Consider the following 26378-nt stretch of genomic DNA (forward strand, 5'->3'; position numbering starts at 1 on the left):
ATCTATAAAGACTATGAAAAATATTAAGAGCTTTTGCTCAATCTCCGATCAATGCATTCTAACACTTTCTAAAGCCAGGGGAAGGAACAAACGCTAGCAGAACTAACAAGTGACTTAATCTTACCCATTGAATCTTCTTCATGGGATCTTCAATTACAAAGGTTAGGTTGTCATCACTGTTTATTTCAAATAGGCTTAAGTCACATTTTTCTCAACATTTTAATAATTAAAATCATCCCCAGAGGTTAGTTAATAGATCCATTAGATTTACATCTGGTCACATAATTGATTGAGATAACTTCCTCTTTTAGTATGTTTAATTATATCTCAAACGATATCTATCCATGTCATTATTCTCTTTACAATGACTATTGTTATTTGGCAATCACAAGTCATCGATATGGCTTGTGTCAATTTTACTCACAGTAAAATATTCACTAAAAAGTTTATTAACTACTCAGCCTCATTATTAGCCAACTTTAGAGTAATAAACTCTAGCTCGGATAACATTTTATTTGGCTTCAAATGGATTTTTTCTCACCTAAATATAAAATTCAGTTAATATCATTGTATTATTTGAGAATCCATTATGCATGATGCCAACATTAATGGTATACTTCAAACACTCGTTTATCTCATCCTTTTATGAGACTACTTAATATGCTTAATATCCACACAACATAACTATATCATGAAATTAACATTAACTAATGTAGCAAACTCTCCAAAATTTGTTCATATATACATACATATATCGAGCAATAAAATCATCCCACTTTTATTTTTTTAATAATATGTTTGTATCATAAGAATGCTTATCAATACTCACTATCAAATTTACATCAAAACAATTGCTAAAGAGATTTTTCACAACTTAGCCTCCAAATTCAGAGTAATAAACTTTATGGTCTCGTTATCATATTTATTTCCATCACCACTAAGGGTGAATAATCACTAGTGGCTCTTCTCACATTAACATCCACGTATTTTATACATTAGAAAATCCACTATTTACAATCTTGTAATTTAAAAAATATTATATTTATCTCATATGGACCATGATGCATGAATAAATCATTATTCAAAATCACGATAATAAATGTTCATGCTAAGATAATTAAATAAGTCATGCTCCTATTTCAAATTACATTTATTGGCATTAGATAAATGATTAAATTATGTGCCACCATCTTCATAAATCATAATTTTGTTAGCATTTATGCAGGTCATAAAGCCTTCACATAATTTTTCTCTAAACCACAACAAAAAACAACTTGACATTTATAAGGTTGATATTTTGGCACAATACATTTTTTTCAACAAACTCCACACATTAGGCATCCCTACACTTTTAAATATTTCAATTGCATGAAAAATATTTTCATGCCTTAACAACAATAACTCTAATTAAATTAGAATCTCACGATGTAATAGAATTTCTCATAATTTTAAATCTACCATAAACATATCAATACAAACACACAACCCCACGTTTTAGATATTAATTTGTGAAATGATAAAAAATCATTTTTTAGCATGTGCTCAAAGTAGTGCAAGCAAACACCATATATAACATTTTTTTCAATTAAAGCTGGAAAAAAAATAATCAATGCCCACACCTAAGTAATACAGTCAACAAATCTCCAGAATCAAATTTCACATATATCTTCTCAAATATCTCATGCCTTAACTAAAACAATCTATGCAACAAATAAAATAATTGCATCTTAAAACATCAAGGTAGATAAAGCAACATATCCAATCAAAGAATATTAGATAACTTTTGCCAATCACATAAATTAACTTTATTATGAGATATTATGGTGCCATAATAAATATTTGATATATAGTTTCAACAAATTTAATGGCGTTGATGTTTGAAGTAACGCACAATCAATTTCATTCAAACAATTTCCAAACTTAAAATATAATAATGCTGTCTCATTCAGATTTTTTACATGCACATTGGCATATGGCCAATCATAACATACACCATTACACAAACAAAAATTCACGTGATTTTTGCTATTGTTACAAATTACTAATTTATTAGTGCATGAAGAAATTTCTTTTAATACAACCCTACTAAAACACATTTTTCACAAAGCATAATTAACCATCAACAAATATATTAAGTCACATGACTACTAGATTTTCAAGGTTAAATTATCCACATCACAATTAGAATCACAATTATGACTATTGCATGTCAAATTGATATGAAACATATGAACCCTACAAACATATATATCTCGTTTTCTTCCATCGAATTTAGGGAATCCCACACACTGGAATATTTTGAAGGTAAGATAAATAATTCAATTCCAACTTCCAGATGGCCAAACATAATTTGATTATTATCCTCGTAATTCATAAACAGAAGTAAGGCAAGTTAACAAAACTTGTTAAGCTCGTATGTACATAGATTGATCACAAAAATGAGCATACAATAACTAACCTCAAAAATATGAGACAAGATAAATCATTCATAAAATTGCAAGAACGCACTAAGCATTTAATGTCCATTCTCAATGTTAATATAATCATCATTAATCATATAAAAAAACTTGGCGGTTGAAACTTCAAATACTAGCAATTACTCACCAAGCTTTAACTTTAGGCAAAAAGCAAAATTATAGGAAAAATTGTAGGCATGATATATGCGTGCTTGTTACAGAAAACCAAGCTAAGCTCTTGAAAACATGTATGCTCAATGATAGCACATCCACCATATCTTGAATCACCAAGTACCATCGTATTTGATTTTCTACTACAATTAGAGTTCATGATGGGAATTTTTACCCAAAATGTGTCTTTAAGGTCTTAAGCGAGTCCAGATTTTAGGAATTTAGCACTATAAGTGTCTTTATCCACCATTGTCTATCTTAGCATATGCTTACTCACATGTGCCCCCATTCTCAATTTATTCATAAACATCATCAAATCTCACAGCTTTACCGCACACCTCCGCTGCACACAATTTAGTACAACTAAACAAGATTTACTTGTTAAGGATAGCTCTTAAGATTATTGGCACCAATAGGTAAAAATACAGTCTGAGTCGGACCTAAAGATGCTATCTTTAAGAGCTACTCCGTCATACTAGGTAGATCATGTGATAGTTCTTTAAGATTAAACAGACTCTTTCTACTAAAAGTAGGGACACAAAATGATAAAAATTCACAGAATATACTTAGATAATCACACAAAGAAGAGGACAACGACTGAGAGTATCAATGCTGTAATTGAACCTGTAGCAAGCACTGCCTTTTATAAGCAGATCTCATAATGCTAGGTAATAAAATCACCTTAATCACTATTAAAAAATGGTTTCAAATAATAATGTTGTTTAAATTATATGTTACAAAATAATAAATAGAATTAAATAATAATTAATATTATTAATTTATAACAATTCCTTTTGAAATACTGATGAATCATAGATTTTATATATTTTATCTCACCTTTTTCATGCATTTTAATGATGATTTTGGGCCATTTTAGGTTTATTAGATATTATTTGGATTATTAGCCAATTTTGAAGAATAATATTTTTTTGAATTAATTATAGGAATTCTAAGCTAAATTATGAATATTTTATTTTCCTATCTTTAACATGGTTTAATTTTATTAATCATTAATTGAGCTTAATTTAAATTATTACACATTATTTGAGTTTGTGATCATTTTGTAAAAAAATTATAATTGCTATAAAAATTAATTTGAAAATATTTTATGACATATGGATTTTATTTTGAATAAAATCTACACTGATGGGTGCATTTGATTTTTTAGGCCATGAAGATAAAATTCATGAAGTTCAATGGTAAAGATTGAGTCTTGAAAATTGAAAAAGCATCTAAGGGCTATGAAGAAATAAGACAAGAAAGGAATTATTAAGGTTTATCAAGGGCACAATGAGCATTTCTGATCAAGAAAAATTAAAGGATTTTTACACTTTTTTTATCTCTTTTCTTATAGGCTCCTTTTGAATTTAATTGTTGGGATTTTTCATTAACTCTCTACCCTCTCTTTTAACTATTAGATCATTTTTTCCAATCTCCCTCTCACCAAGTTTACACTGTCGTCGAAATGAATGGAGAAGCTCCCTCTTTCAAAATTTTCCCCCTTTCAGCATGCATTATCGTCATCAACTCCAGCGTTTCCTTTATCTTCATTTAATACAATCACCCATAGCACCATTCTCCAATTTTGATCCATTTTGTGCCACCCCATCTCTTTAATCTCTCATCCACACAAATCCTAATTGTTTCCCATTCCACTCATTCACGACACACCATTTCTTCTTCTCTCCTTCATAATTATATATGACATACACGCGCACATCAAGAGAATTGTCTCTTATTTCTATCTCCATCAATCATCTTCTCATGGCTGTGACTTGCTTGAGGCTTGGAGGAAGAAGAAAATTTATGGGAGCTTGAGCTAATTTGGAAGACAGCTTGGGACAAGCATAGAAGAAGCTAGAGCCTAGTATTTGCACTTGAAGACCATTGGAGTATGATTTTTCAGTTATCTTTCTAATCCAAGAGCTTAAGATTATTTAGTTTTAAATGATTCTAAGTTGCAATGTTGGAAAACAATCTACTTTTAAATTGTAAATATTTTAAATATTAGATTGAATTGATTTTGTGTTTAATGAATTTCTAGAATTTATGTTTATACAAACTTGCTTTGCCAATTAAATTAGTGACTGAGTTCTCATTATTGATTTAATTGTCATTATGATGTTTGTTGCAAATTTGGGTTATTCCTTTTACCTCTTGATTATTCAATTGAGTTGGTAATTTATTTAATTATTTAATTAGATAATTTAAATATATTTTCTAGATTTATTATATTTTAATCATCATTGGTTTTGATGGATTTAATTTACCTAATTCATAGTCATAGTATTTGGTTCACTATGAGTTTTTTAATTAATTAAGTGTTAGACTTTATACTTATGTGTTTCCTTTGCTTTGATTAGGTAATTGAATTTGTTAATTTCACTTCCCTTTGGTCTAACTAATTGAATTAGACTAGAAAAGTTAATTCTATATGATGTTCTAAGTTGTCCCCTTTGTCACATTTAAATCAAACTACTCTTAATTTTTGGTCAATTATTTTTTTATCACCTGATTAATTGCTTTAGTTTACATTTCATTTTTTTCTTGAAACAAAAACTTGCAAATCATAATTTAGAATTCATGCATTGCACAATAAAATTTAATTGTTAGACTTTAGCATTAGCATCCATTTAGGTAGTTTTAGTAATATGAATTGCATTTCTCATTTGCATTTTAGTGTAAAAATCTAGCATTTAGTTTTATTAGTTTTTAAATACCTGGAACCAACTAAAAATTAACCCTTAAATTGCTCATTGAAAAAAATAATTTAAGGTTGGCCTATATTATATTAATCAATCTTGGTTGGGTTAATTAGCAAATAGAACTTTGAACTATTGCTTAAAAATTGTCCTAAACCTGAACTCTTAAAATATACAAAATAAATTTTAAACTTTTAAATTCATAGCAAAATAAACCCTAACTGTTAACTTTTTTTAACACCGTTGCCATCTATGCAGGTATTGTAACAGTCATGATTAAATTCATAGGAAAATAAATCGTGAATAATATCTGCATGGACAGTAACGGTGTTAAAAAATTAATAATCAGGGGTTATTTTATTATCAATTTAAAAGTTTAGGATTTATTTTGTATATTTTAAGAGTTCAAGATTTATGATGATTTTCAAGCAAGAGTTCAGGGTCGTATTTGCTCATTAACCCATTTTAGTTTAATTGAGTGCTGACACAACTTAGGCAACCCATCAAATACTTAAAAATATTTTATAATATTCAATAATAACTCTACTCATCTAAATGGCTAATAAATCAAAGGAGAGGCGAATATTTTGAATAATGGGCACTAATCCTTTACTCTAGCTAGTGTCTTGCTTTTTTTGAAGTTTCGCCCATCATACGTTTAAGGGCTTTAGTATAATCCTCTTTTTTTTCCTGCCTTGTTCTTCTTTTTCTTCTTCTCCTTCTTCTTTTTATCAGCTTAAGAAATATTGAATTTTATGTTAAGGGCAATTATTGTTAAGTCCTTATAACCATACTTAAAAATATAAAGATTGACAACATTAAACTTGAGAAGTTAGGAAAGTATTTTTTTTTTTAAGATTGAATCCATTGACAAAATGCCAAACATGCAAATTATGTTCTTGTGATACAAAATTGACACCCTTTACATTTATGCACGGGGCATGTTTTACATGAAATTTAAAATGAGTGTTATCTGTCATATAATACATTGTATGATATTTAATATTGTCTGGCTAGATTTGAGTGTTGTCAAATTTAATTGGAGTAACATCATCAATATTTACATAGAAGGACGTTTCTTTTTTTGTTTTCTTTTTTGTAAGTATAAGCAGTAAATGTTGTCAACGATAAGAAATACCTTCCCTAAGATATTAAGAGTGATGGATAGCTCAGTCTATTATGATCAACATCTATATTTATATTTATAATTCATGAGTAGTATTGGGTGTTTTAAACATTGATTCCATAATTTTTTAAATGAAAAAGCACAACTGCACATGTCACCTGCACCTAAATTCCCTCTTGTGCTAAGGCAAAGGTAAAAATTCTTAGAACCCATTTGATTATTGAAAATAAGTAGCATAGAATGAGTTGATAAAAAAATAGAATGAACTAAAATGGGGTTATAGGTTGACAAAGAGATGAGGATAATAGAGAAATGAAAGTCACGAGATGATAAAAGGGTGAGAATGAATATTAACATGAATAAGGTTATCAATCCCTATTCTTACCCATTCATCACTTCATGACCCTCGCTTCTTTATGATTCTCACTTTTCTATCATTCCACAAGCTTATCTTAGTATATTTTATCATTTATCAACACTCTATTCCATTCATTTTCTTTCCAACAACTAAATGAGCTCTAAATCTCGTGCTTGGTAGAATCATGAAGTGACGACATGGCACATGAGCCACCTAGGTAATTTTGTTTCCTTGACTTTTTTTTCTTTTATAATCTAGAATGAAATATGTCATTTATGTGTATTAGAACTCAAAAGTTTAAAGAAAACAAAAGATAGTGTAAAAAAAAATTGAAGTTTAGCTGTTTATACACAAGTCGTGATGGATTGAAAAATAATATTCATCTATATGAGCATAACATCTTGAGGTGTTTAACATGGCCATAAAGTCCTTTGAGGTCTCAGCAGGCAACACTTAACTATTTGAAAAAAGACAAGTTCATCATGGAGCTTTAGATGCTTTTTGTTCTTTAACATTTAATTGAAGTATTTAATATTGAAACTTTTTTCAATTTAGTTTTGATCTCTCCCTTCAAAACTCCCCTCAAAGCATATATTAGGCGAGAGGGTGTGCATGCTTTTCATGTGAGAGAGTCTTCTTTGCCAAAAAAAAAACTTTTTTCTCCTTTTCTTTTTAGATTAATAAACAATATACGATGGGGGATAAGAGCAGGTCATTCACTTTTTAGTCTTCTTTACTAAAAAAAAAAAACTTTTTCATGTTCTGCCTTTATATTCATTGAAGGCACTTTAGGTGTGCAATAACACGTGACTTGAAGGTGGCTTATGCTTACATGTAAGAAAAAGACCTACTCAAGCATATTCTAGACCAATAAGTTCACTTGACCTCATTATGAAAGCATTCTTATTAGTCATTTGGTCTCGGATGAGTAAATATGAACTTTTCATTCAACTTCTCCAACTTAGCATTTTCTTGTCAACAATGGATTATTTTTTTAAACTATAACCTAGCCATTCCATCCTAAGAATGAGAGACCATGCAACACAAATACAAGCAAGCAAGACCAATCTAGAACCAAATTTTTAGGGGTGAAGATGCAAGACTACATTATATCGAGGGCTAAAATTAATTTTAGCATTTTTAACAAATAAAGACAAAGCAAAATGAATAAGTTTATTGTGCAGGGACAATCAAATCCATTTCAACATACAAACATGTTAAAGCAAGGTTTGAATTAAGACTTCTTCAAAGAAAATAATATTACTGTTAGACAACCAATCGTTGTCAAAGCAAAGAATGGAATTATAAATTCCATGAACTTGAAATTTAAAATATTTAATATATTTTATAAGTATAGAAAAAGTTATATTGTTTGCAACATAATAAATATTTTCAAAAATATTAATGTCATACTTGACATAAAATAAATAGTTTACAAGAAGCTGAACGCTATTATCCATTCATGGATCTTAAAAATGTAATTTTCCCCTAAAACTTCACATAGATTAAGGGATCATTTTTAGAATAGTGAGAGAGACGATATGATTGATCAAGTATATATATTTTTACATAAAATTTTGATTAATAGTCAACACTATTCTAAAATACAAAATTTTAATTAAATTATAATTAGTTAGAGAAGGTTGAGATTTAATATAAGTATTCCAACTCTTATGTAATGTCTATAAGTTGCATTGAAAAAAAAAACATATGCTCTTGCACAACATTAGCTTGGCCAAAATTTATCTCATCATTTTCATTATTTATGCTTAATAATCAATATCAATGATCAATAACCAATAATAACAGGGAGAATTGCCCAAAAATACCTCACTAGCAATTTATTTGCTAATAAGGACTTGGGACAATTTAATGATTTATGAAACTTGGTCCTTCTTTGACATTAAATCACATGTATGTAATGCCATTTTGCTCTTGTAGCATAAAAAAAAAAACTTCACACAGAGTTCCTCCTACCGCTCACAATCAATTGCATATCCATGGAAGGTCATTACACCCAGGCGAAAGACGGCGGAGGCATCGTCGTTGGTGGTGGTGGTTGCTGACAAAGTCGAGGAGTATTTAGATGAGTGTCTCAGTGTATCAATGATGGCATTGGAGGACCATCTTAGGCGTTGCATAATAAGTTGGTGACTTTAGTAAATTTTCCCCATTTATTCGAATAATTCCATTGCTACTTAAATTTGTTAGTGACATTGGTTCTCCCTTATTAATATTCTATCAAAGTAAAAAAGGTGAAAGGGAAAGAATCAGAGAAAGGGAAATCTAAGGTAACTGGTTTGCCCGAGTTTAAGAAGGAATTTTTGGCCAAACAAGAAAGGTAAATGGATATTTAAGTGAACGATAGAGGGAAACAAATATGTAAGGGAAGCCTAGGAGAAATTGTTTGAGGAAGAGATGAGTGAATATGATAAGATTGCAAGAGAAGAAAGAGAAAGGGCAAGTACCTCCTCAACCAAAGAAGAAAAATTGTTAACAAGATGCTCCCTAAAACAATTTGTAGAAGTGGCAATTTTTGTAAGGAATAATTGACAATTGAAGAGTAGGGTAGATAAAATTGGGTTTGGTAAGATTCTAGATGTTAGGTGCACCAAATTACACATGTTTTATGTGCTGAAATTGTTAAAGCAATCGACCTAGCAATTTCATCAATATTCATTAGAAAAGTGAGGTTAGTTATAAATGAAACATTAGTTGGAATGTCAACAAGGTTGCCTTGCAAGGGGAGGTGTTAGTAAGGAAGTAGCAAGTAGTACTAATGACTTATATTTAAAGTTTAAGAAGAAGTATGATAGAAAAAGCTTTAATGACCTTAAGAGCATGATCAAAGGTTTGATTCATTATTTGTATTTTTCACACTTGGGATTTTGTTATACCCTCTCACATTAGGAACTATCACACAACAACTATTGAATATGATATATTACAATAAAAGCACATTATATTCACACAATTGGTCCAATCTTATGGTGAAAGAGGTTGGAGATTATTAGGATGCTTTGATAAGAGGAAAAATAGGGAAATATTTTGGTGAATGCTTTTATTTTTTGAAATGCAAACTTTAGTATGTTAATTTAAACTTTGTATTTATTTAGTTAGTTAGTTATGTTAACTCATATATTTTGATGCAGATATTGTTATCTGAGAAGTTTCTATTGGTTGGGTTGCGCTACCATTACGAGATGAGCCACTTATATATTGGGATGATGATGAAGTAAACAAGATTGTTCAGTTGGATCTTTTAGTATGCTGAACTTAAATAGTTGGACTCTTTGAGCTTCTTCCTTCATACTTAGGGTCTCTTTTCAAGCTTGCACGCCATCTCCAGGCTTCCTTACCATCAATGCCATGTCATTTGTGCCTTGGGGTCTATCATAATATTTCTTTCTGTTTCTTACTCTCAAGGCTTATGAAAATGTTATATAAACCTGCAATTTTCAACATTGAAGGAAAATACTTTCATTAGCAAAAAAAAAAAAAATCATAACATCATTCTATCAATTTCTACATTAGGTGTCACCAACCTTTGCAATATAAGGACATACACTTATAGAAGGAGCAATGGTAGAGCAAATACTTCATTCAGCCTCTTTTGCACTCTTTTAGCGAAAATATGAAACTCAACCTCTTTTGCACTCTTTTAGCGAAAATATGAAACTCAGAATTAAACTCTACTGTCACCAAACAAATACAAAAAAAAAAAGAATAGCTAACCTAACAAAGTCATCAACTTGGTTATCAGATAGAATCGAACGTTGGGTTGCAGACGATAGCATGCTAAAAAAGAGCATCTTTGCTTGAGCTTTTTTCCAATGTTATAAGGGCAAAATGGTCATTTTATGTAGGTGAAGCCAGAGAAGGACCAAGTTTCAAAAATTGTCTCAAGTCTTTTATTAGCAAATAAATAATTGCTGAGGTATTTTTGGACAATTCTCCCACAATAAGAAGAATGTCTCTCTTTTTACCTAAAACTGTTCCTCCTCCTCCTCCTCCTCTCTCTCTCTCTGTTTTATTTTTAGGCAATAAACCAGACTAAAAACCAGAATTATCGTGCTCGTGCATGTCATTATTTTTTTCTTTTTGGGAACAGAAGGCGCACGTGCCTCCTGAACGCACCGTATCATCCTTTCGCTCGTACATAGATCGGCAAATAAAAGCCGGTCTGCGCTACCCATCGAGCCACTCTACGGGTTCTCTATTTTGCATCATCTCTTCAGATCTGTGCTTCTAAATCTCAGATCCTGTGCGAGTAGGGTCTCATCTCTCTCTGCATTTCTGGTTTTTCTTCTGATTTTGTATCTGGGCTGGGATTGGATGGCAACTCTGTTAATGGACAGCAAACTTACTTAACTGCCAAGCTCACAATTTTCTTGATTTGTATTTTGCAGATTCCAGAATTTCCGTCTGCTTTACAAGATGGTAAATCTTCTTGTCATTTTTAAATTCCTTGATCTGCTATTCTCCTAATTGCCTCCGTTTTGGTTGATCACCGTGTCACGAAATGTTCTCCAGTCTCCGTTCCAATGCGTTGGTTTATGATCATTTTAATGCATTATGCCCCTAATATTGCTTTGGTTTATATATTGGTAATTCATGACCATTTGGATTTATTGTGCAATTGATTAGATTTTCTTATTTCACGCTTTTTATCGATTCGTGTCAATTGCATACTTTGTTCGTTGGCCTATGTTTACCCGAGTCAGTGATCTTGTTTGTATTTAGTCAGTTACTTGATCTGTATTGCATCCAACGGAATGGGACATTTTCGTGATAATATATTTGTAGCTTGAATCTTCTTCAAGATTAATGTTAACTTTTTATCTTCTTGTTTACCACTTTACTTTGGGTGCTTGGTTTACTTACCTCTTTAATAGCTGTGGTTCTTTGTTCCTGTCAAGTAGCTGAACTTGCTTCTATAAGGACAGTGGATCTGGAAGTTGGGTTGCCAAGCCATGTTTCGTTTTCTCCATTTACTGCTTTGCATTGCTGGACTGCCTATCTTCCCCAGTAAATGTTGGTTTTTATCTTTGTTATATCTGTCATACAGGTTGTACTTGCTGCATCCATTGTGAGCAAATCTGGGAAAGGTGAGCTTTTTTAGTCCCTTTCTTCACCGTTTGCCTGCCTCTTGTCAATTTGTCACCTCACTGAAAAGCAAGTCATTAAGGGAAATAGAAATGTAGTGGATAAGCTGCTGTGGAAGATTCCCCACCCCTCATTAATTAACTAGAGTGATGATAGAGCACAATGGCATTGTACAATCTATGTAACCAACCCTATTTAGTGGGATAAGGCTTGTTGTTGTTGTATTAATTAACTAGAGTACCAACATAAACAAATCTGTCATTCATTTATTTGTTTCTTGAATTTGAAATTACATGCAATATTGTAAACTGTAGCTGTAAGGCTGCAACTGATCCATAATGCTCTATTTTATGGTTACATATTGTTGCTTGCTTCAACTTTTTTTAAGATTTTGTGTAAGACTCCTTTAGCTTGTTAGTAACTCAGCATAGAGTGTAAAGCTACGAAATCTTTTTCTTACACTAACATTTCAATCTTTAAGGAGTTCATGTAGACATTAGCTACATTTTGTTAATAGGCATAACCTAATTTTCTTTTTTATGCATGGAATTTTCCTTGAGTTCTTTCCCTGTTTACTTTCTCTACCTAGGATAAACTTTCAGAGCTTAAAGCACAGCTAGGTCTCATTAATTTTGATTTATGGTGTCTAAGTGTTTATGAATTCAAGATCAATCTCTTCACAAATCTGTCCTTCAATTGCAGTTCTGGTATCGAGACAGTTTGTAGATATGCCTCGTTCAAGAATTGAGGGTCTTCTTGCAGCCTTTCCCAAGTTAGTAGGCACTGGAAAACAGCACACCTATGTTGAGACTGAGAGTGTACGCTATGTTTACCAGCCAATAGAAATACTGTACCTGCTTCTTGTGACAAACAAGCAGAGCAACATACTGGAGGATTTGGAGACTCTAAGACTTCTCTCCAAGCTTGTATCCTTTTAATAATGCTTTCATTTTGACATTTTATACTTGTACTTGTTTCTTTCGATGGTTTGATTTTCTTTCTCCTTTATGATCAAGGACATTGTTGACCTTGTCATAAATTTTATAGGTTTTATGTCCAAAATTTGATATATTTTTTTCTTTTTCATACTTCCTCTCATTTTGACATTTACTTGGTAGAATTATCAATATGAACGTTTGCACTATTTTGGCATTTAGTGCTTAAGAAGGCATTTAGCAAATATGCTAATTGGAAGGTTCAAAGGGTTTAAGGAATGATCAACTTATTTACAGTAGGAAGTTGCTTTAACTTTTATAAGATGGGTGTATTTTCATGATAATTTTGATGGAGATGTGCATAAAAGTTGTTCTATCCTTAAGATGGCTTAGGTGCCTGAATATTCTTATTCCCTTGATGAAGAGGGCATCTGCAAGAATGCATTTGAGCTGATTTTTGCATTTGATGAAGTCATCTCTCTTGGGCACAAGGAAAACGTGACAGTCGCACAAGTTAAGCAATACTGTGAAATGGAGAGTCATGAGGAGAAATTGCACAAGCTTGTTCTGCAGAGTAAGATAAATGAAACCAAGGATGTTATGAAGCGGAAAGCTAGTGAGATTGATAAGAGCAAGGTATGAATGGAAGGCTCCTTCGTCACCAATGTACTCACATTTAAAAGTCTTGGATTGTCCCTCATTTATCTAAAGTCACTGCATGTGTTCTACAGATTGAAAAGAACAGAGGTGAAAAAGGTGGATTCATGTCTTTGCAGTCGATGGGCTCAGGAAGAATTGAAAGTAGCTTTAATGATTTGAGCATATCTAGCAGTGGATCTGGTTTTGGAAGTGGCTCTGGTTTTGGGCTCAGCACTGACATTGATTCATTTTCTACCAAATCAAAAGGTTGTGTTTTAGTATCCTTCTGGAGTGCTTTTAAGTTCTAAATCTAATGAGTTGAAACAGTAGTTGAACCATTCTGTATCCTGGTTGCAATTATCATGCTCCGACAGATGAATTACTATGTGCCTGAATTAACACTTAGTTTTGCTATTAGTTACTTATTAAGACGTGCTCTTTTCACTTTTGTGCTCCTGTATTCTGTTCCCCAGGTCAACCACCAGCATCTGCTACTGCGCCACCTAAAGGTTCTGGCATGCAGCTTGGTAAATCTCAGAGGACAAACCAGTTTTTGGAATCATTGAAAGCAGAAGGTGAAGTCATTCTTGAAGATGTTCAGCCAAAACTTGGCCAGTCTAGACCAGCTGCCCCACTGGCTACTGATCCTGTAACTTTAACTGTCGAGGAGAAACTTAATGTGACACTGAAACGAGACGGTGGAGTGAGTAATTTCGATGTCCAGGGCACATTGTCTCTTCAAATCCTTAACCAGGAGGATGGTTTTATTCAAGTTCAGGTATCTTATTCTGTCTTCTAATACTTTGAAGTGTCCATAGTGAATAGTGATACATTTCCTTCTTGTTGTTTTAATTTAACATAGCTTGTCTTTTCTTCATAGTTCATTATTTTTTGTTGATGCCAATGTTTTTTGGGTTTGTTAAATCTCTTCAGAAGAGTAGCAAAGATTGGTTTCATATCAGACATTGGCTTCTCAATTAGAGGGGATGAAACCTGAGAGGAAGATGTTGAGGGCTTATAATCTAGTTTTGAGTAGTCTGTTGCTTCTGATGCGTGATACATATCTATGTTATTTATAAAAAACTCTCAGGAATATTTTTGTAAATAATTCATAAAAAAAATAAGGTACAAAGAAGCATTTTTATTTTTGATACAATTTTAGGTGCGAATGCATTGCTCTTTTGAAACATTAGTAGTGTATGCAAATTTTAATTGTTGGAAAAGAAAGAAATGTGATGGTTTTTTAAATGCTATGACTTGCATTGCAGATTAAAACTGGGGGCAATCCAGGCATCCTTTTCAAAACGCACCCTAATGTGAATAAAGAATTATTTTCCTCTGAAAATATACTAGGTCTAAAGGATCCCAATAGGCCTTTCCCTACGGGTCAAGCTGGCGATGCAGCTGGTGTTGGCCTTTTGAAGTGGAGGATGCAAAGCAACGATGAGTCCCTGGTGCCATTGACTAGTGGGTTCATATTTATCATTAATCTCATCTATTGCTTGTGTTGTTTTACTTTTGTATTATTAACTTACATTGTAAAATTTTTGTGCATGCAGTCAACTGCTGGCCTTCTGTTTCGGGAAATGAAACTTATGTTAGCATTGAGTATGAAGCTTCATCAATGTTTGACCTGCGAAATGTTGTGATCTCAGTACCTCTTCCAGCTCTTCGAGAAGCCCCGAATGTTAGGCAGATTGATGGGGAATGGAGGTTAGATTTAGTTTTCTTCTCCATGAATTAAAATTAGGGTTTGCTCAAAATAAAAATAAAAATTAGGGGTATTATGTCCATGATTTGTGTATATTGCATGAAGATTATATATATAAAATCTCTGGTACATGTTAACGTTTGCTGTCTTGACAACAACACTATTTGGTGATTGTGTTAACCAAGATTTACCTATCACAAGCTGTGGCTTTCGTAGATCGGTCTAGTTAAATGGACATATGCTTGAGAAGTGTTGCATATTCGTGGTTGCTTTGGATGTCTTACATCTCTTTCACTGTCAGTTGAGTATGAATCAAACTCTTATTTTGTTATGTGGAATGTTTCTTTGTTGGATATAGATCGCAGGGGACTGGGATGTTTTCTCGAGTTAATATGTTTTCATTTGGTGTTTGATTTTTTTTTTTTTTGGCAAGCTGTCTCATTTGGGAGGATTCCTTGTTCATTTTATGCTCTATTTTTATTTGAATTCTTCATTTGGCTGATAGTGGGTTGGGATGCCTTGGATGGCATAAATGTGGAGGAAAAGGTTCTGAGACGCCTGGTCAATTGTGATAGCCACTCACGTCTTTTTATGATGTTGTTGGAGAGATCTCAAAAAGGGTAGACAATTTAAAGAGTGCTTTCTTTTAGGGGTTTTGTTAAGTTGGTTCAGGTACTTCTTTCCAGCATAGCTATCTATTTTAATCTTGGATTTTTGAGTGGGCTGCTGACAGAGGTGAAAGGCCTGGGGTTCGGATTCGGGTAGTTGGAGGAGACTTGCTTGGGTCTGGGGATTTTCTGGTCTGATTCGGTGGTTTTCCATTTCTCTATCATGTGTCTTGCTCCCATTTCCAAGATTTTTACCTCAAAGGTTCCAACCTCTAGTTGACTTTGAATTTGCTGGAATCTGAATTCTGGGAAGCCACCAGCTTGGTTTGCTTGCTTGTTAAGACAAGCAAATAAGACGTACTCTGCAGTTTAATATTTATCCTAATGACTAAGTTGAAGGTATTGTTTGAAATGAGATACTTAACCAATGATTTACTTCAGCTGCATTACATTACTTAGGCCTTTCGCACCTAACATGTGTTTTCACTTTTCATATTTAGGAGAGTAGTTATCATTTTCTCCCCCAAGAATAGTGTCAGCCTGGTGTCTCTGAAACAAATTTTCTTTTTTTTGGGCATCTCTAATGATCAGCATCTGTCTTATGCTTGTAACCTCTCTTGTTACTTTTATTTGGACTTTTAGGAGTAATTAGATACATTTTGTGGCAGTATGCCTTGTTTGTAAGAATCGGTGCTTGTGATTGGAGTGCACTGCTGGACACATCAGCTTGTGTTTTTGTTTGTTGCTTCTGTAGGATAGGGCTTATTACTTCAATGTTTTATTATGGTATTGGATTCAGCTCATGATTATTTCTATTACTGTTGCTGCTGTTTTTGTTGCTTCTTTTGATCTGTGTGCGTGTTTCTTTTTTGGGAATAGCCCTTCTTAGCTGACATGCAATGGATTGAAGGGCTTTGTTAAGCTAATACGCTTTCATAATTGTTCTAGGTTCTTTAAGTTCTTCTAACATCCTCTTTTGAGGACTTGTTGACATGGACACACACACACACAGAGATCTGAAATAGTAGAGAAGTCTAGAGAAAATTTTCTCTTGCTTCTGATAATACTTGCCGGTGGAATTTTACATATGTATAAATCACCAGAATAACGAAGTGATAGAACCTCTTCAATATTGGGTCATGAAGCTCCTAGCTGACTGTCACAGTCAAAACAATTAAGATGGATAAAAATATTAACGAATTGGAAATTCAAAAAGGATTTTTTCTGAAAATCTTAAATTAACTTCGGATTCTGGGTTTGTCTTCGTTCATTGTAATTTTCTTTATTTTTTTCCTGAGTTTTTCTTTAAAACCAAACCACGTTGGGGTTAAGAAAAGGAGTTATGGAAATTAAAAGAGTTGTCATTTGTTTAAGGGGATGATTGCGAGGATAGATGATGAAATATAAGAGTAACATATTTTAGAGAAACCTGCCTAGGTTGTAGCTTATTCTAGGAAGAAATAGGTTTCCTTTGGTGTTATTTTTTAAGAGGAAATCTGAGACTTAGCTTTATATGGATGGGTTATTAAGGTTTCCTTAATAGGTAGGAAGCTTAGTTTAAATAGACTAAGCCTTGCACTTGTGAGATAGGCCAGACTTGAATGAATGAATTTCTGAGTTATGTGAATGCTCTCCCTCTCAACTCTGCGTTTCTTTCCGTCTGGTTCCACTCCCTCTCAGTTCTCGTCTCTCATTTCTCCCTCCCTCTGTTTCTATATTTCTCTTATTTCTTCCCCTGCTCTGTTCTTTCCTTCCTGCTCTCTCCCTCAGTTTGAATCTATGCAAGTGTGTGTTACATCAATAGATCTATCTACCTAGCATAAAATATGGAGCAGTTCTATATCTTCTTTCATGTTGGTTTCTGTTTTCATTGTTATAACACCCTATTAAAATTTCCATTTCAGGTATGACTCTAGGAATTCCTTCTTGGAGTGGTCTATCCTCCTTATTGACAATTCAAACCGAAGGTATGCTAAATTTGATGTTGTATTGTTCAGAGCTGTGTTATCCAGTAGTCGTCTGTCTTGAATGTGTCATCTGACTCTCATGTATGTGGCAGTGGGTCTCTGGAGTTTGTTGTTCCACCAGCAGATGCATCTGTTTTCTTTCCAATTTCAGTCCGATTCTCAGCAACTGAAACATATAGTGACCTGAAGGTCTGCTCAAATCTTCATTTTTTTTGGCATGCAGTTCTTGATATGCTTATTGGAAGTAAAGTGATTCTTGAATTATGTGTTAATCTTTCTGGCTGAAGTTGATGCATATCTTCTATTTTTAAGGGAAGCTGTTACATTATTGACCTTTGTCTGGACAGATATTTATCATGCCTATACACTCGCTGTCACAGTAACATTTTAAATGAAGAACCTTCATTATCATCTGTAGTTCATTTCTGGTGCAGCGTGTTTGATTCAGAAAAAGCAAAAATTCTTATTTAACTTGCCCTGTTGCAATTTCAATTGTAGGTTGTCAACATCATACCGCAAAGGGGTGGCAATCCTCCCAAATACTCCCAGAGAATTCAATTGGTCACGGAAAACTATCAAGTGGTGTAGTTGATTATTCCTTGGATTCTGAGCTTCTTTTACTTATGGATGTCATCAAGCGGATCTTTTGCCAATAGGTTTTTCTTTTCCTAGTTTCATCTCTTGTTATACCCATGAAATTATACTTGCACCTTGGTTTTGCTTCGCAAGGCAGGGAAGTATGTTTTGTTTTTCCTTACATTAATGCAAACCTTGAGTGTATTTACGCCATAGCTTGATTTCTCGAACAAGATTTGTAAAAGGATATTGAGTAACATTGCATATAATCTCTTGATTGTAAAGAAAAATTGTAGCCCTTCTAACGGTTGAAATCATGTTTTGATAATCATGTTTTGATCAAAAGCTATTCTCATGTTATTTTGGTCAACAGGTGGTTTGATCAAAACTAACACGATGCTTAACATACACTAAGAACCCTATCCACTGATATACTCTTGAGATCAAGATACCATTGATGGGCTATCCAAGGAACCAAGAGCCAACCTCTTGAGCATTAATGCTTTATGACATTTTGCAGGATCTCCTATGGTTATGAATAACCTGATCTTTGTGGATCTAATCTCCTTGCCATTTCCACTGCCTCTGTGGTTTAACCTTATCCCTCAAATTTTTATTTTTATTTTTGGAGAACCATGTTACATGTGAGATATGTAAGCTACTCAGACGTAATGGAATTCTCTCACTTCCTTCACTACAATTGGCCATTAGCCATTGTCAAATCGAGTGTAAAACAGAATCTGTACAACAACCAGTTGGCCGGCCAAATCATTCAACTCTTCAAAGGGGCTAAGAAGATGTTATTCCTGAGATTCTTCTAAACCACCACAACCTATATGCCCGATCGAGGGCCATATGGTGGAATGCATTATGGTCGTGATGTCTAGTTTAAATTAAAAATATTAAAATGTAGTTCAATACCTTTTTTGTTGAATTTAAAGTAATAAAATCTACCCCTTTGCCCTTTGTGGAAAAAAACCTGCCCTTTTATTTATAGATATTTCATAGGCATAATATGATCGGAAAAATTTGAAGCAAGCTAGAATATATTTTAGAATTTAAAAGTGTAAATTATCCTCATATTAAAACCATTTGCTTAACGCTTAAAATGGGTCCAAATGGCACGCAACGAAGGGGGGCCATTATCCTTATCCGTTTACCCATTGGAAAAGGTTATCTTGGGGATAGATAGTAAGAGACCAGAATAACAACAAATTGCAAAATCTTATGTGTGGAACTGGAATCAGATATTGGACTTGTGATGCTAGATCGCCCCCGTGTCCTTCTCCCTCAAATGTCACTCACATAAGACATTCTTAGATAACAAAAAATTAATAATAGCATACAAAATTATTCCCTTTAAAAAGACTATAAGAATTAATTGATATACTTGATGTTATTATTAACTTTAATTTTAATTGAAATTTAGCTGTATCAGACCTCAAATGAAGAGAAGTTTTCCCAGTAGATATTTTTCTTAAGGATTTTTCATTTGCAAAACTTAAAGTCAATGCTTTGCTTTAGACACATCAAATTTTGCTATCATTTTTTCCCCCTTTTCGCCTGATCTAATGGTGGTTGATTTTATTAACCATTAAGTACTTTGCGTTTCATTTTCCAAAGTGCAACTTGCTTATTAAATGACAATATATTTTTATCAGCGTCACGTCATATCCGTATATATAGTTTTATATAAGGTTTTCGGATTTGAATTCGTGGCAATACAAAATATAGAAAGAGCTACACACGTTCTTGATTAATATGCGAGATCAATTTTGATGTGACTTGCTAAAATCAATTTAACTTTTTTATATATTGACGAAGGGAGAATAATACAAGAAGTGATTGTGTGGGTGAATTGTATTCTTTATTTTATCATTTCATTTCAATATAATAAAATTATGAAAAAAAATCGAATTTATTCTAAAATAATTTTCCTCTTAAACCAAAAAGTTATTTTTTAATGAAAAAAATATTTTCTTTAATGCCCAGCAATGTATAAATAAATCAAAGAAAATTGGCCAAACATACATGAATCAAACAAAGATGGTAAGATATAATATTACTACTAAATAAATAATAAAAAATATAATCTTTAATTCTTATAATTTTATTAAATTTTATTTTTAATTTTTCTAATTTTTCTAATGTTTTTAGTTTTTATAAAGATTAAAACCACTGAAAACTAAAAATTATGGAGATCTAAAAAATAAAAGTTATTTATTTTTTTTAAAATTATAGAAACTCAAAACACTAAAAAAAAATTAAAAGAACTAAAAATAAAATATAATAAAAATATAAGGACTGAATATTACGTTTTTTTAATAATAAAATTTAATTATTTCCGATGTTATAAAAAAATAAAATAAAAGAAAAAAATAGCGTGTGCGTTTAAAATATCTCAAGCCCGAGAGGAAAAAACTCCAAAATGGTGGGTGGTTAGACGAGCGGGAGGGGGAACAATCAATGAATGAGAGGTTGCGGCGAATATCTCTGACTGAACAAACAAAACTACCAAATTCACTCTCTCGCATTCATCTTCCACTTCCAAGACTGATAGGTAAAACGATAAAGGATCCCATAAATCAAATCAGAACAAGCATGACCTCCTGCATTTCACCGATCATCTCTTCCACCTCCTTCGCAATTTCAGACCCAAACAACATGGTTAGTGCTTCCCCCAATTGCACCATGAAGACCCATGTGAGAACAATGATGTCATCATCCTCATCAGCAGCAGCTAAATCTTCTTCGTCTTCCTTGATTTCGCGTCGTGGGTTTTGCCCTATACCCGCTGTAGCGAGGCCAGTCGGTGTTGCCTGTGATTGTCAGCTTTCTTTTAGCAAATCGTTGCATTCGCGAAATTGGACTGTGTCTTCTGCTGTGGAGGTCAATGATTTGTCGTCTCCTCCATCTACTTCGTCCCCAGAAGCTAATGTTGGATCTCGGGTTAGGGTCACGGCTCCTCTGAAGGTGTACCATGTTCCCAAAGTTCCTGAGTTTGAACTTACGGGTTTGGAAGGCGAGATAAAGCAATATGTAGGTCTCTGGAAGGGGAAACGAATCTCTGCTAACTTGCCTTACAAGGTTGAGTTTGTCACCGAGATTCCAGGTCGTGGTACCGTCAAGTTCTTTGCCCACCTCAAAGAAGACGAATTTGAGTTTATTTAACTGCTCTCTTCTTTTCATCTTCTCCTAATCTACTTACACTCCATTAGGGGATGGATAATCTGCTCCCTCAGGCCAGACAAATACACTTTATAATAGGGAATAATGTCCCTGAGCAGTGATGTATGCTTGTGGAATCCCTGTGGGTTATATATCATTGTGCTTCAACCAGTTTTCTGACGTCATTACATCTTCCCGGTGATTTTTGACTGCGCTTCTGAGAATTAGGTTTCCTTTATGCTTTGTAATGGGTGCTCTTTCTCTGTCTTAGGTGGCTGGTAGCAGATGTAAAATTCATGCTGTGAATTATGTCTTTTCTCTTATCTTGGTATTTTGAGTATTCTCCTTTAATGAATTTCTTGGACTTTATATGTTGTGACAAATCCTCGTTCTAGTTAGTTTGTAGAAGAGCATTTGGAGTGCTACCTGAAACATGATGTCATGTTGTTCTTGACCTGGTTCTCTCCCTTAAGCATTTGTACTGTGTTCCGATGAGAATATTCTATGTTGTGGGGTTCTCTTTTTCAAGCTATTGCCATTTTATTAAATAACAGATTCAAGCATTTAAATTTTTTTTTTCTTTTCCTTTTTGATATTTCTTAAATGAAAGTGGATATTTTGTTGTTAATGCGAGCTATCCAGATCGATCAAATTAGAAAGATAAGATTCTCTGATGCAATATGCAAGTGATCGTGGACTCATCCATACTTTCATTTAGAAGGTTGTGTAAACATTTGTTGGTTTATGTTAGCACTGAAATGGTTCTGCCAACCTTTTCATCTTCTCTTGATATAGTGCACAATAAGATAGTCGTTGATTATTTGCAGTTTTAAGCCTCATTCTCTAGTTTCTAGGTTGGAGGTGTCTGTTTGTGGTCTAAAATTAAAATGAATTGCATCCTTTATTAACTTCCTCGTCTGATAATTTGATTTGTAATATCTGTTAATGAATATTAAACTATGATACTTCTTGCTATTTTGGTGGTCTGTTGTATGCATCTTCACTAATTTGAAGAATTTTAAAAAGTAGCATCTGAGTAGATTCTACTTTTATTTAGTCAGAGAATTTTGCCAATCTAGTCTATTATCCCACGTGTAATTCATCCTTGGCATTCCTAGTGGATTTTCGGATTGGAGAGTCTGGTTTCACGTGCAGTCTCATCCTTAGATATTGTTTTTGTTCTTAATCATAATATAATGTTTGGTCAAAGTAAATGTTTTAGGATTTGTTCTTAATTTACCATATTTCACGTATGTCTCTTTTCATCTGTTAGAAATATACATTTCAGTCTTGTATATCCCTTCTATGCTTCACAAGTCAACTTCCATCCTGCTTCAGCTCATCCAGTTAGGATAGGAAAATTATAGATCATGACAAAAAATATGCAGATTTTTGCCTTTAGGGCATGTTGGGTCTAACTTTTGTTTTCACAGTCCTTGAGATGGTTTGTAGCCTTGTTTTTCATGTATAATCAAATTTTATCGAGCAGAATCGATATTGTTGGTATTGCTGTTGATGTTAAGCGATATATCCTGCTACTGTCTTCTTGATCAATGGCTTGCCTGCGCTCAGATAAAATGCTGTTCCAGCTTGATAAAAGAATCTTTTCATCTATTTTAAGTGGCTTATTTTTCTCTTAGTATAAGTTTATTATTACTAATGTTTGGCCAGGAAAATTTCAATCATCTGAGATGATTTGACAAAAAATTGTAGTTACATGCTTAAAATGTCCTAATCAATCGTATTTCTTGTGAACTTGCTTACCTTAAAAGTTTGTATTGACCATTTGTTAACATTTCTTTGTGCTTGCTAGATATGTAGATTTTCCTCTGCTAAGGCCACTCTTGTCCTTGTAAGTATGCTCATATTTGTTTGGGCATATTCATTAGTTAGTATGCTACAACTTACTGCTCCACATTACTAGGACTTGTTCCCTTATTTCTGTGACGTTTTTAATTTGTAGAGAATCTCAAAGAATAGGCTTTAGCTTTAGGGTATGCTTGGACTGAGGAGAATGAAGAAAAGAGAACTTTTAATTCAGACTGCTTTGATTTATATTTGTATGAGAAATACTTCTATTTTATTCTCACCAATTCTTTTCAAACCAAACATGCTTGAGGAGGATTGCTCGCACATCACGCGCATGTATATATGAAATGTGAAATGTGTTCATTAAAATCTCTCGTTTTTCTTTCTTTCTTTCATTTTCTCAATCTAAGGATACCCTTGGTTTTATTTATGACCGGTCTACACTTCAAATCCTCTAAAGTCAATTCAGTTGAAGTAAAGAGAAAAAATAACTGTTTATGCGGGATCTACAGGCACTGAGGAAGGCTTGCCTCCTCCTCCTCGCTCCCTTCCTCCCTCTGTCCCTCCCTCTCCCAACTGAAGCAGATTTAAGAGCTTCTGGGCTTGGTCATTCTTGCATTGCTACTGCTATTTGGCATGTCTTGTTAGGAGTATTTTCCTTGTCAGTATATTTAAGATCAAGAGACCAGGCCCTTGGGTTTGTTTGAATTGAGTAGAATGGAAGGGGAGGAAAGTACTTCCATCATTTTCATTGGTTTAAGTTTTACTTCTGAAATTTGTTTATCATTTAAAAAATATTTAGGTTAAGAAAAATGGATGAGAAGAGAGAATGTCAAAGATCAAATTTGGTTTCTTTCCCTTCACTTTCAGTTCTCAACCAAAACATATTTTTCATAAACACACTTGATAATGGGACTGCCGTTTCTTGGAGATGTCTAAAATAAAACTGCATTGACCGATAGTTCTATTTTAGTGGCCATGAAAAGTGTCTTATGTCTATAATTCCAAAATGTCGTCTTCATTTTCCACAAAATCAGACTCACAAAAAATTGGGGGGTTGGGGGGAAGGGGATTGGTTTCAAGGTTGATGAAAAAGATCAGGACCATTTTGGTCCTCTGATCAACAACTCCCTCTAAACCTAGAGGTAGTAAATGATGAGAGGAATTAGTTTGTGTTATTTAGCTTGTGCATGGACCTTTTCCTGGGTGGAATATAGATTCTCATTTTCATTCAAAAAATTGAATAAATACAATTTTTTTTAAAAAATAATAGTGTGACACTAAGACTTGGTTTGGATGGAGGGGAAAGTGGGAAAAAAATACACGTGAGAGAAGACTAAGAAGAATTTTCCTTCCTCTATATATTTTTTTCTCTATTCAAACGAAAGGTAAGATTTGATGAATCAATCGGAGTCAAGCCCTTTAATGCATAAGTGAGGTTCAAATTAACTGGCTTTTTTAAAAATAAAATTACTGTCTTTTTTTAATGAATTAAATGAGTCAGCTTATAATCTCAAATTACCTACTTTGTTTTTAAGATTTAATATATGAGAGAATTATATATAGATTTCATATAAGAAATTTAATTACTCTAAAATTTATTAATAACTGAACTAAGATAGGGCAACACAAATGACTTTAATTCTATTATTAATGAATATTGTAATAATTAATTTTTTGTGTGTTGGGACTCCAATGTATAAAAAAAAAAAAAGAAAAGTAGATAATTCTTTTAAAAATGTTACTTTTGTTTAGCTTTGAGGAGCCCAAGGCTCGCAGTCGCAGGAGGAAGAGGCAAGGGTTCCTTCCACCGCATGTTAAACACAAACTACTTCAGCCGACGACGACAGTTATTTGTCGCTACAAGTTTTTTCTTAATAATTTTAATTAATTTTTAACTTACGATTATGATTTATGATTGCGATGATAATTAATTTTTAATTAAAGTATACTTTTAATCATATAATTTTATACAAGATTTTAATTTATTTTTTTAATTTTATAAAATATCTTTTTAATTTCTTAATCCTAACACTATTAGTTTCAAATGATCATTTTTTATATACCAATAATTGTTATTTTTAAAAAATAAATTTAATGTGTTAATATTTGAAATTTTTTTTTTCAATGTTTAAAAATTTAAAATAATTTTTTTTATGATAAAAGTAATGGTGTTGGAGTTAAATAATTAAAAAAATATTTTATAAAATTGAGAAATAAAAATGAATTTTTGTATGAAATTAAATGAAAAAAAGTATATTTCAACCTTGATTTTTTTAAAAATAAGTTTACGATTTTAAAAATATAATTAGATGATAATGTGCATAATTTTATGTTAGGTTAAAGTGTATTTTTTGTCTTTTAACTTTATAGAAAATTTTATTTTGATTCATTAATTTTATCAAGTATCTTTTTAATTCGTTAATCCTAATATTATTAATTTTTAAAAATTATTTTTTATACCAGTCATTGTCATTTTTTAAAAAATAAATTTCATATGTCAATATTTGAATTTTTTTTTATATTTAAAAGTTCAATATAAGTAATATTTGTTTATAAAACTAACATGTTTAAAGTTAAAGAATTAAAAAAATACTTTATAAAATTAAAAAAAACTATACTTAAATCTTATACAAAATTAGATGATTAAATATATATTTTAGTTTTTTATGTTATTTTAAGAAAATAAAAGGATGTAAAGTGATACCATGTATCTAATATATTCATTTTAAGAAAAAAAATTATCTATGCCAAAAAAAATTATCGACTGTATAACAATAAAAATGTTGATATTCTTAAGAAAAAATGATAATAAAATTCCTCTAAAATACATAAATAATAATTTATTCTCTTGAAATGTTATAATTTTTTAAAATATTTAAAAATTTTTCTGTCACTAATAAATTTATATAAATTATTAAATTATTTTTGTTAAAAATAAATGATTCATAATTTTTATTCTTATATTTACAACTTTACTTCTTATATTCATAACAATTCAATAGTAAATAATAACTTTTTTTTATTTATTGTTACATTATTATCA

The 26378-nt window shown here is 32.3% G+C and overlaps 2 protein-coding genes across 2 annotated transcripts; both read left to right on the top strand.

The window, feature by feature from the left end:
* Positions 1–10998: 10998 nt before the first annotated feature.
* LOC129311334 (coatomer subunit delta-like) lies at positions 10999–18669 on the top strand. Its single transcript, XM_054953565.1, has 12 exons — positions 10999–11083; positions 11223–11253; positions 11882–11921; positions 12622–12845; positions 13248–13490; positions 13586–13760; positions 13967–14271; positions 14762–14960; positions 15053–15206; positions 17717–17779; positions 17872–17968; positions 18278–18669. Exons 2-12 carry the CDS (start codon positions 11251–11253, stop codon positions 18365–18367), a joined length of 1593 nt encoding a protein of 530 aa, XP_054809540.1. The 5' UTR covers positions 10999–11083; positions 11223–11250; the 3' UTR covers positions 18368–18669.
* A 2110-nt stretch (positions 18670–20779) lies between these two features.
* On the top strand, positions 20780–22051 carry LOC129310681 (ferredoxin-thioredoxin reductase subunit A1, chloroplastic-like). The gene has a single exon (XM_054952596.1). The coding sequence runs from the start codon at positions 20822–20824 to the stop codon at positions 21524–21526; it is 705 nt and encodes a 234-aa protein (XP_054808571.1). The 5' UTR covers positions 20780–20821; the 3' UTR covers positions 21527–22051.
* Positions 22052–26378: the final 4327 nt, after the last annotated feature.

Source organism: Prosopis cineraria, unplaced genomic scaffold (assembly GCF_029017545.1).
Source record: "Prosopis cineraria cultivar Desert tree isolate PC_DT_omini unplaced genomic scaffold, ASM2901754v1 PC5, whole genome shotgun sequence".
Lineage (NCBI taxonomy): Eukaryota > Viridiplantae > Streptophyta > Magnoliopsida > Fabales > Fabaceae > Prosopis > Prosopis cineraria.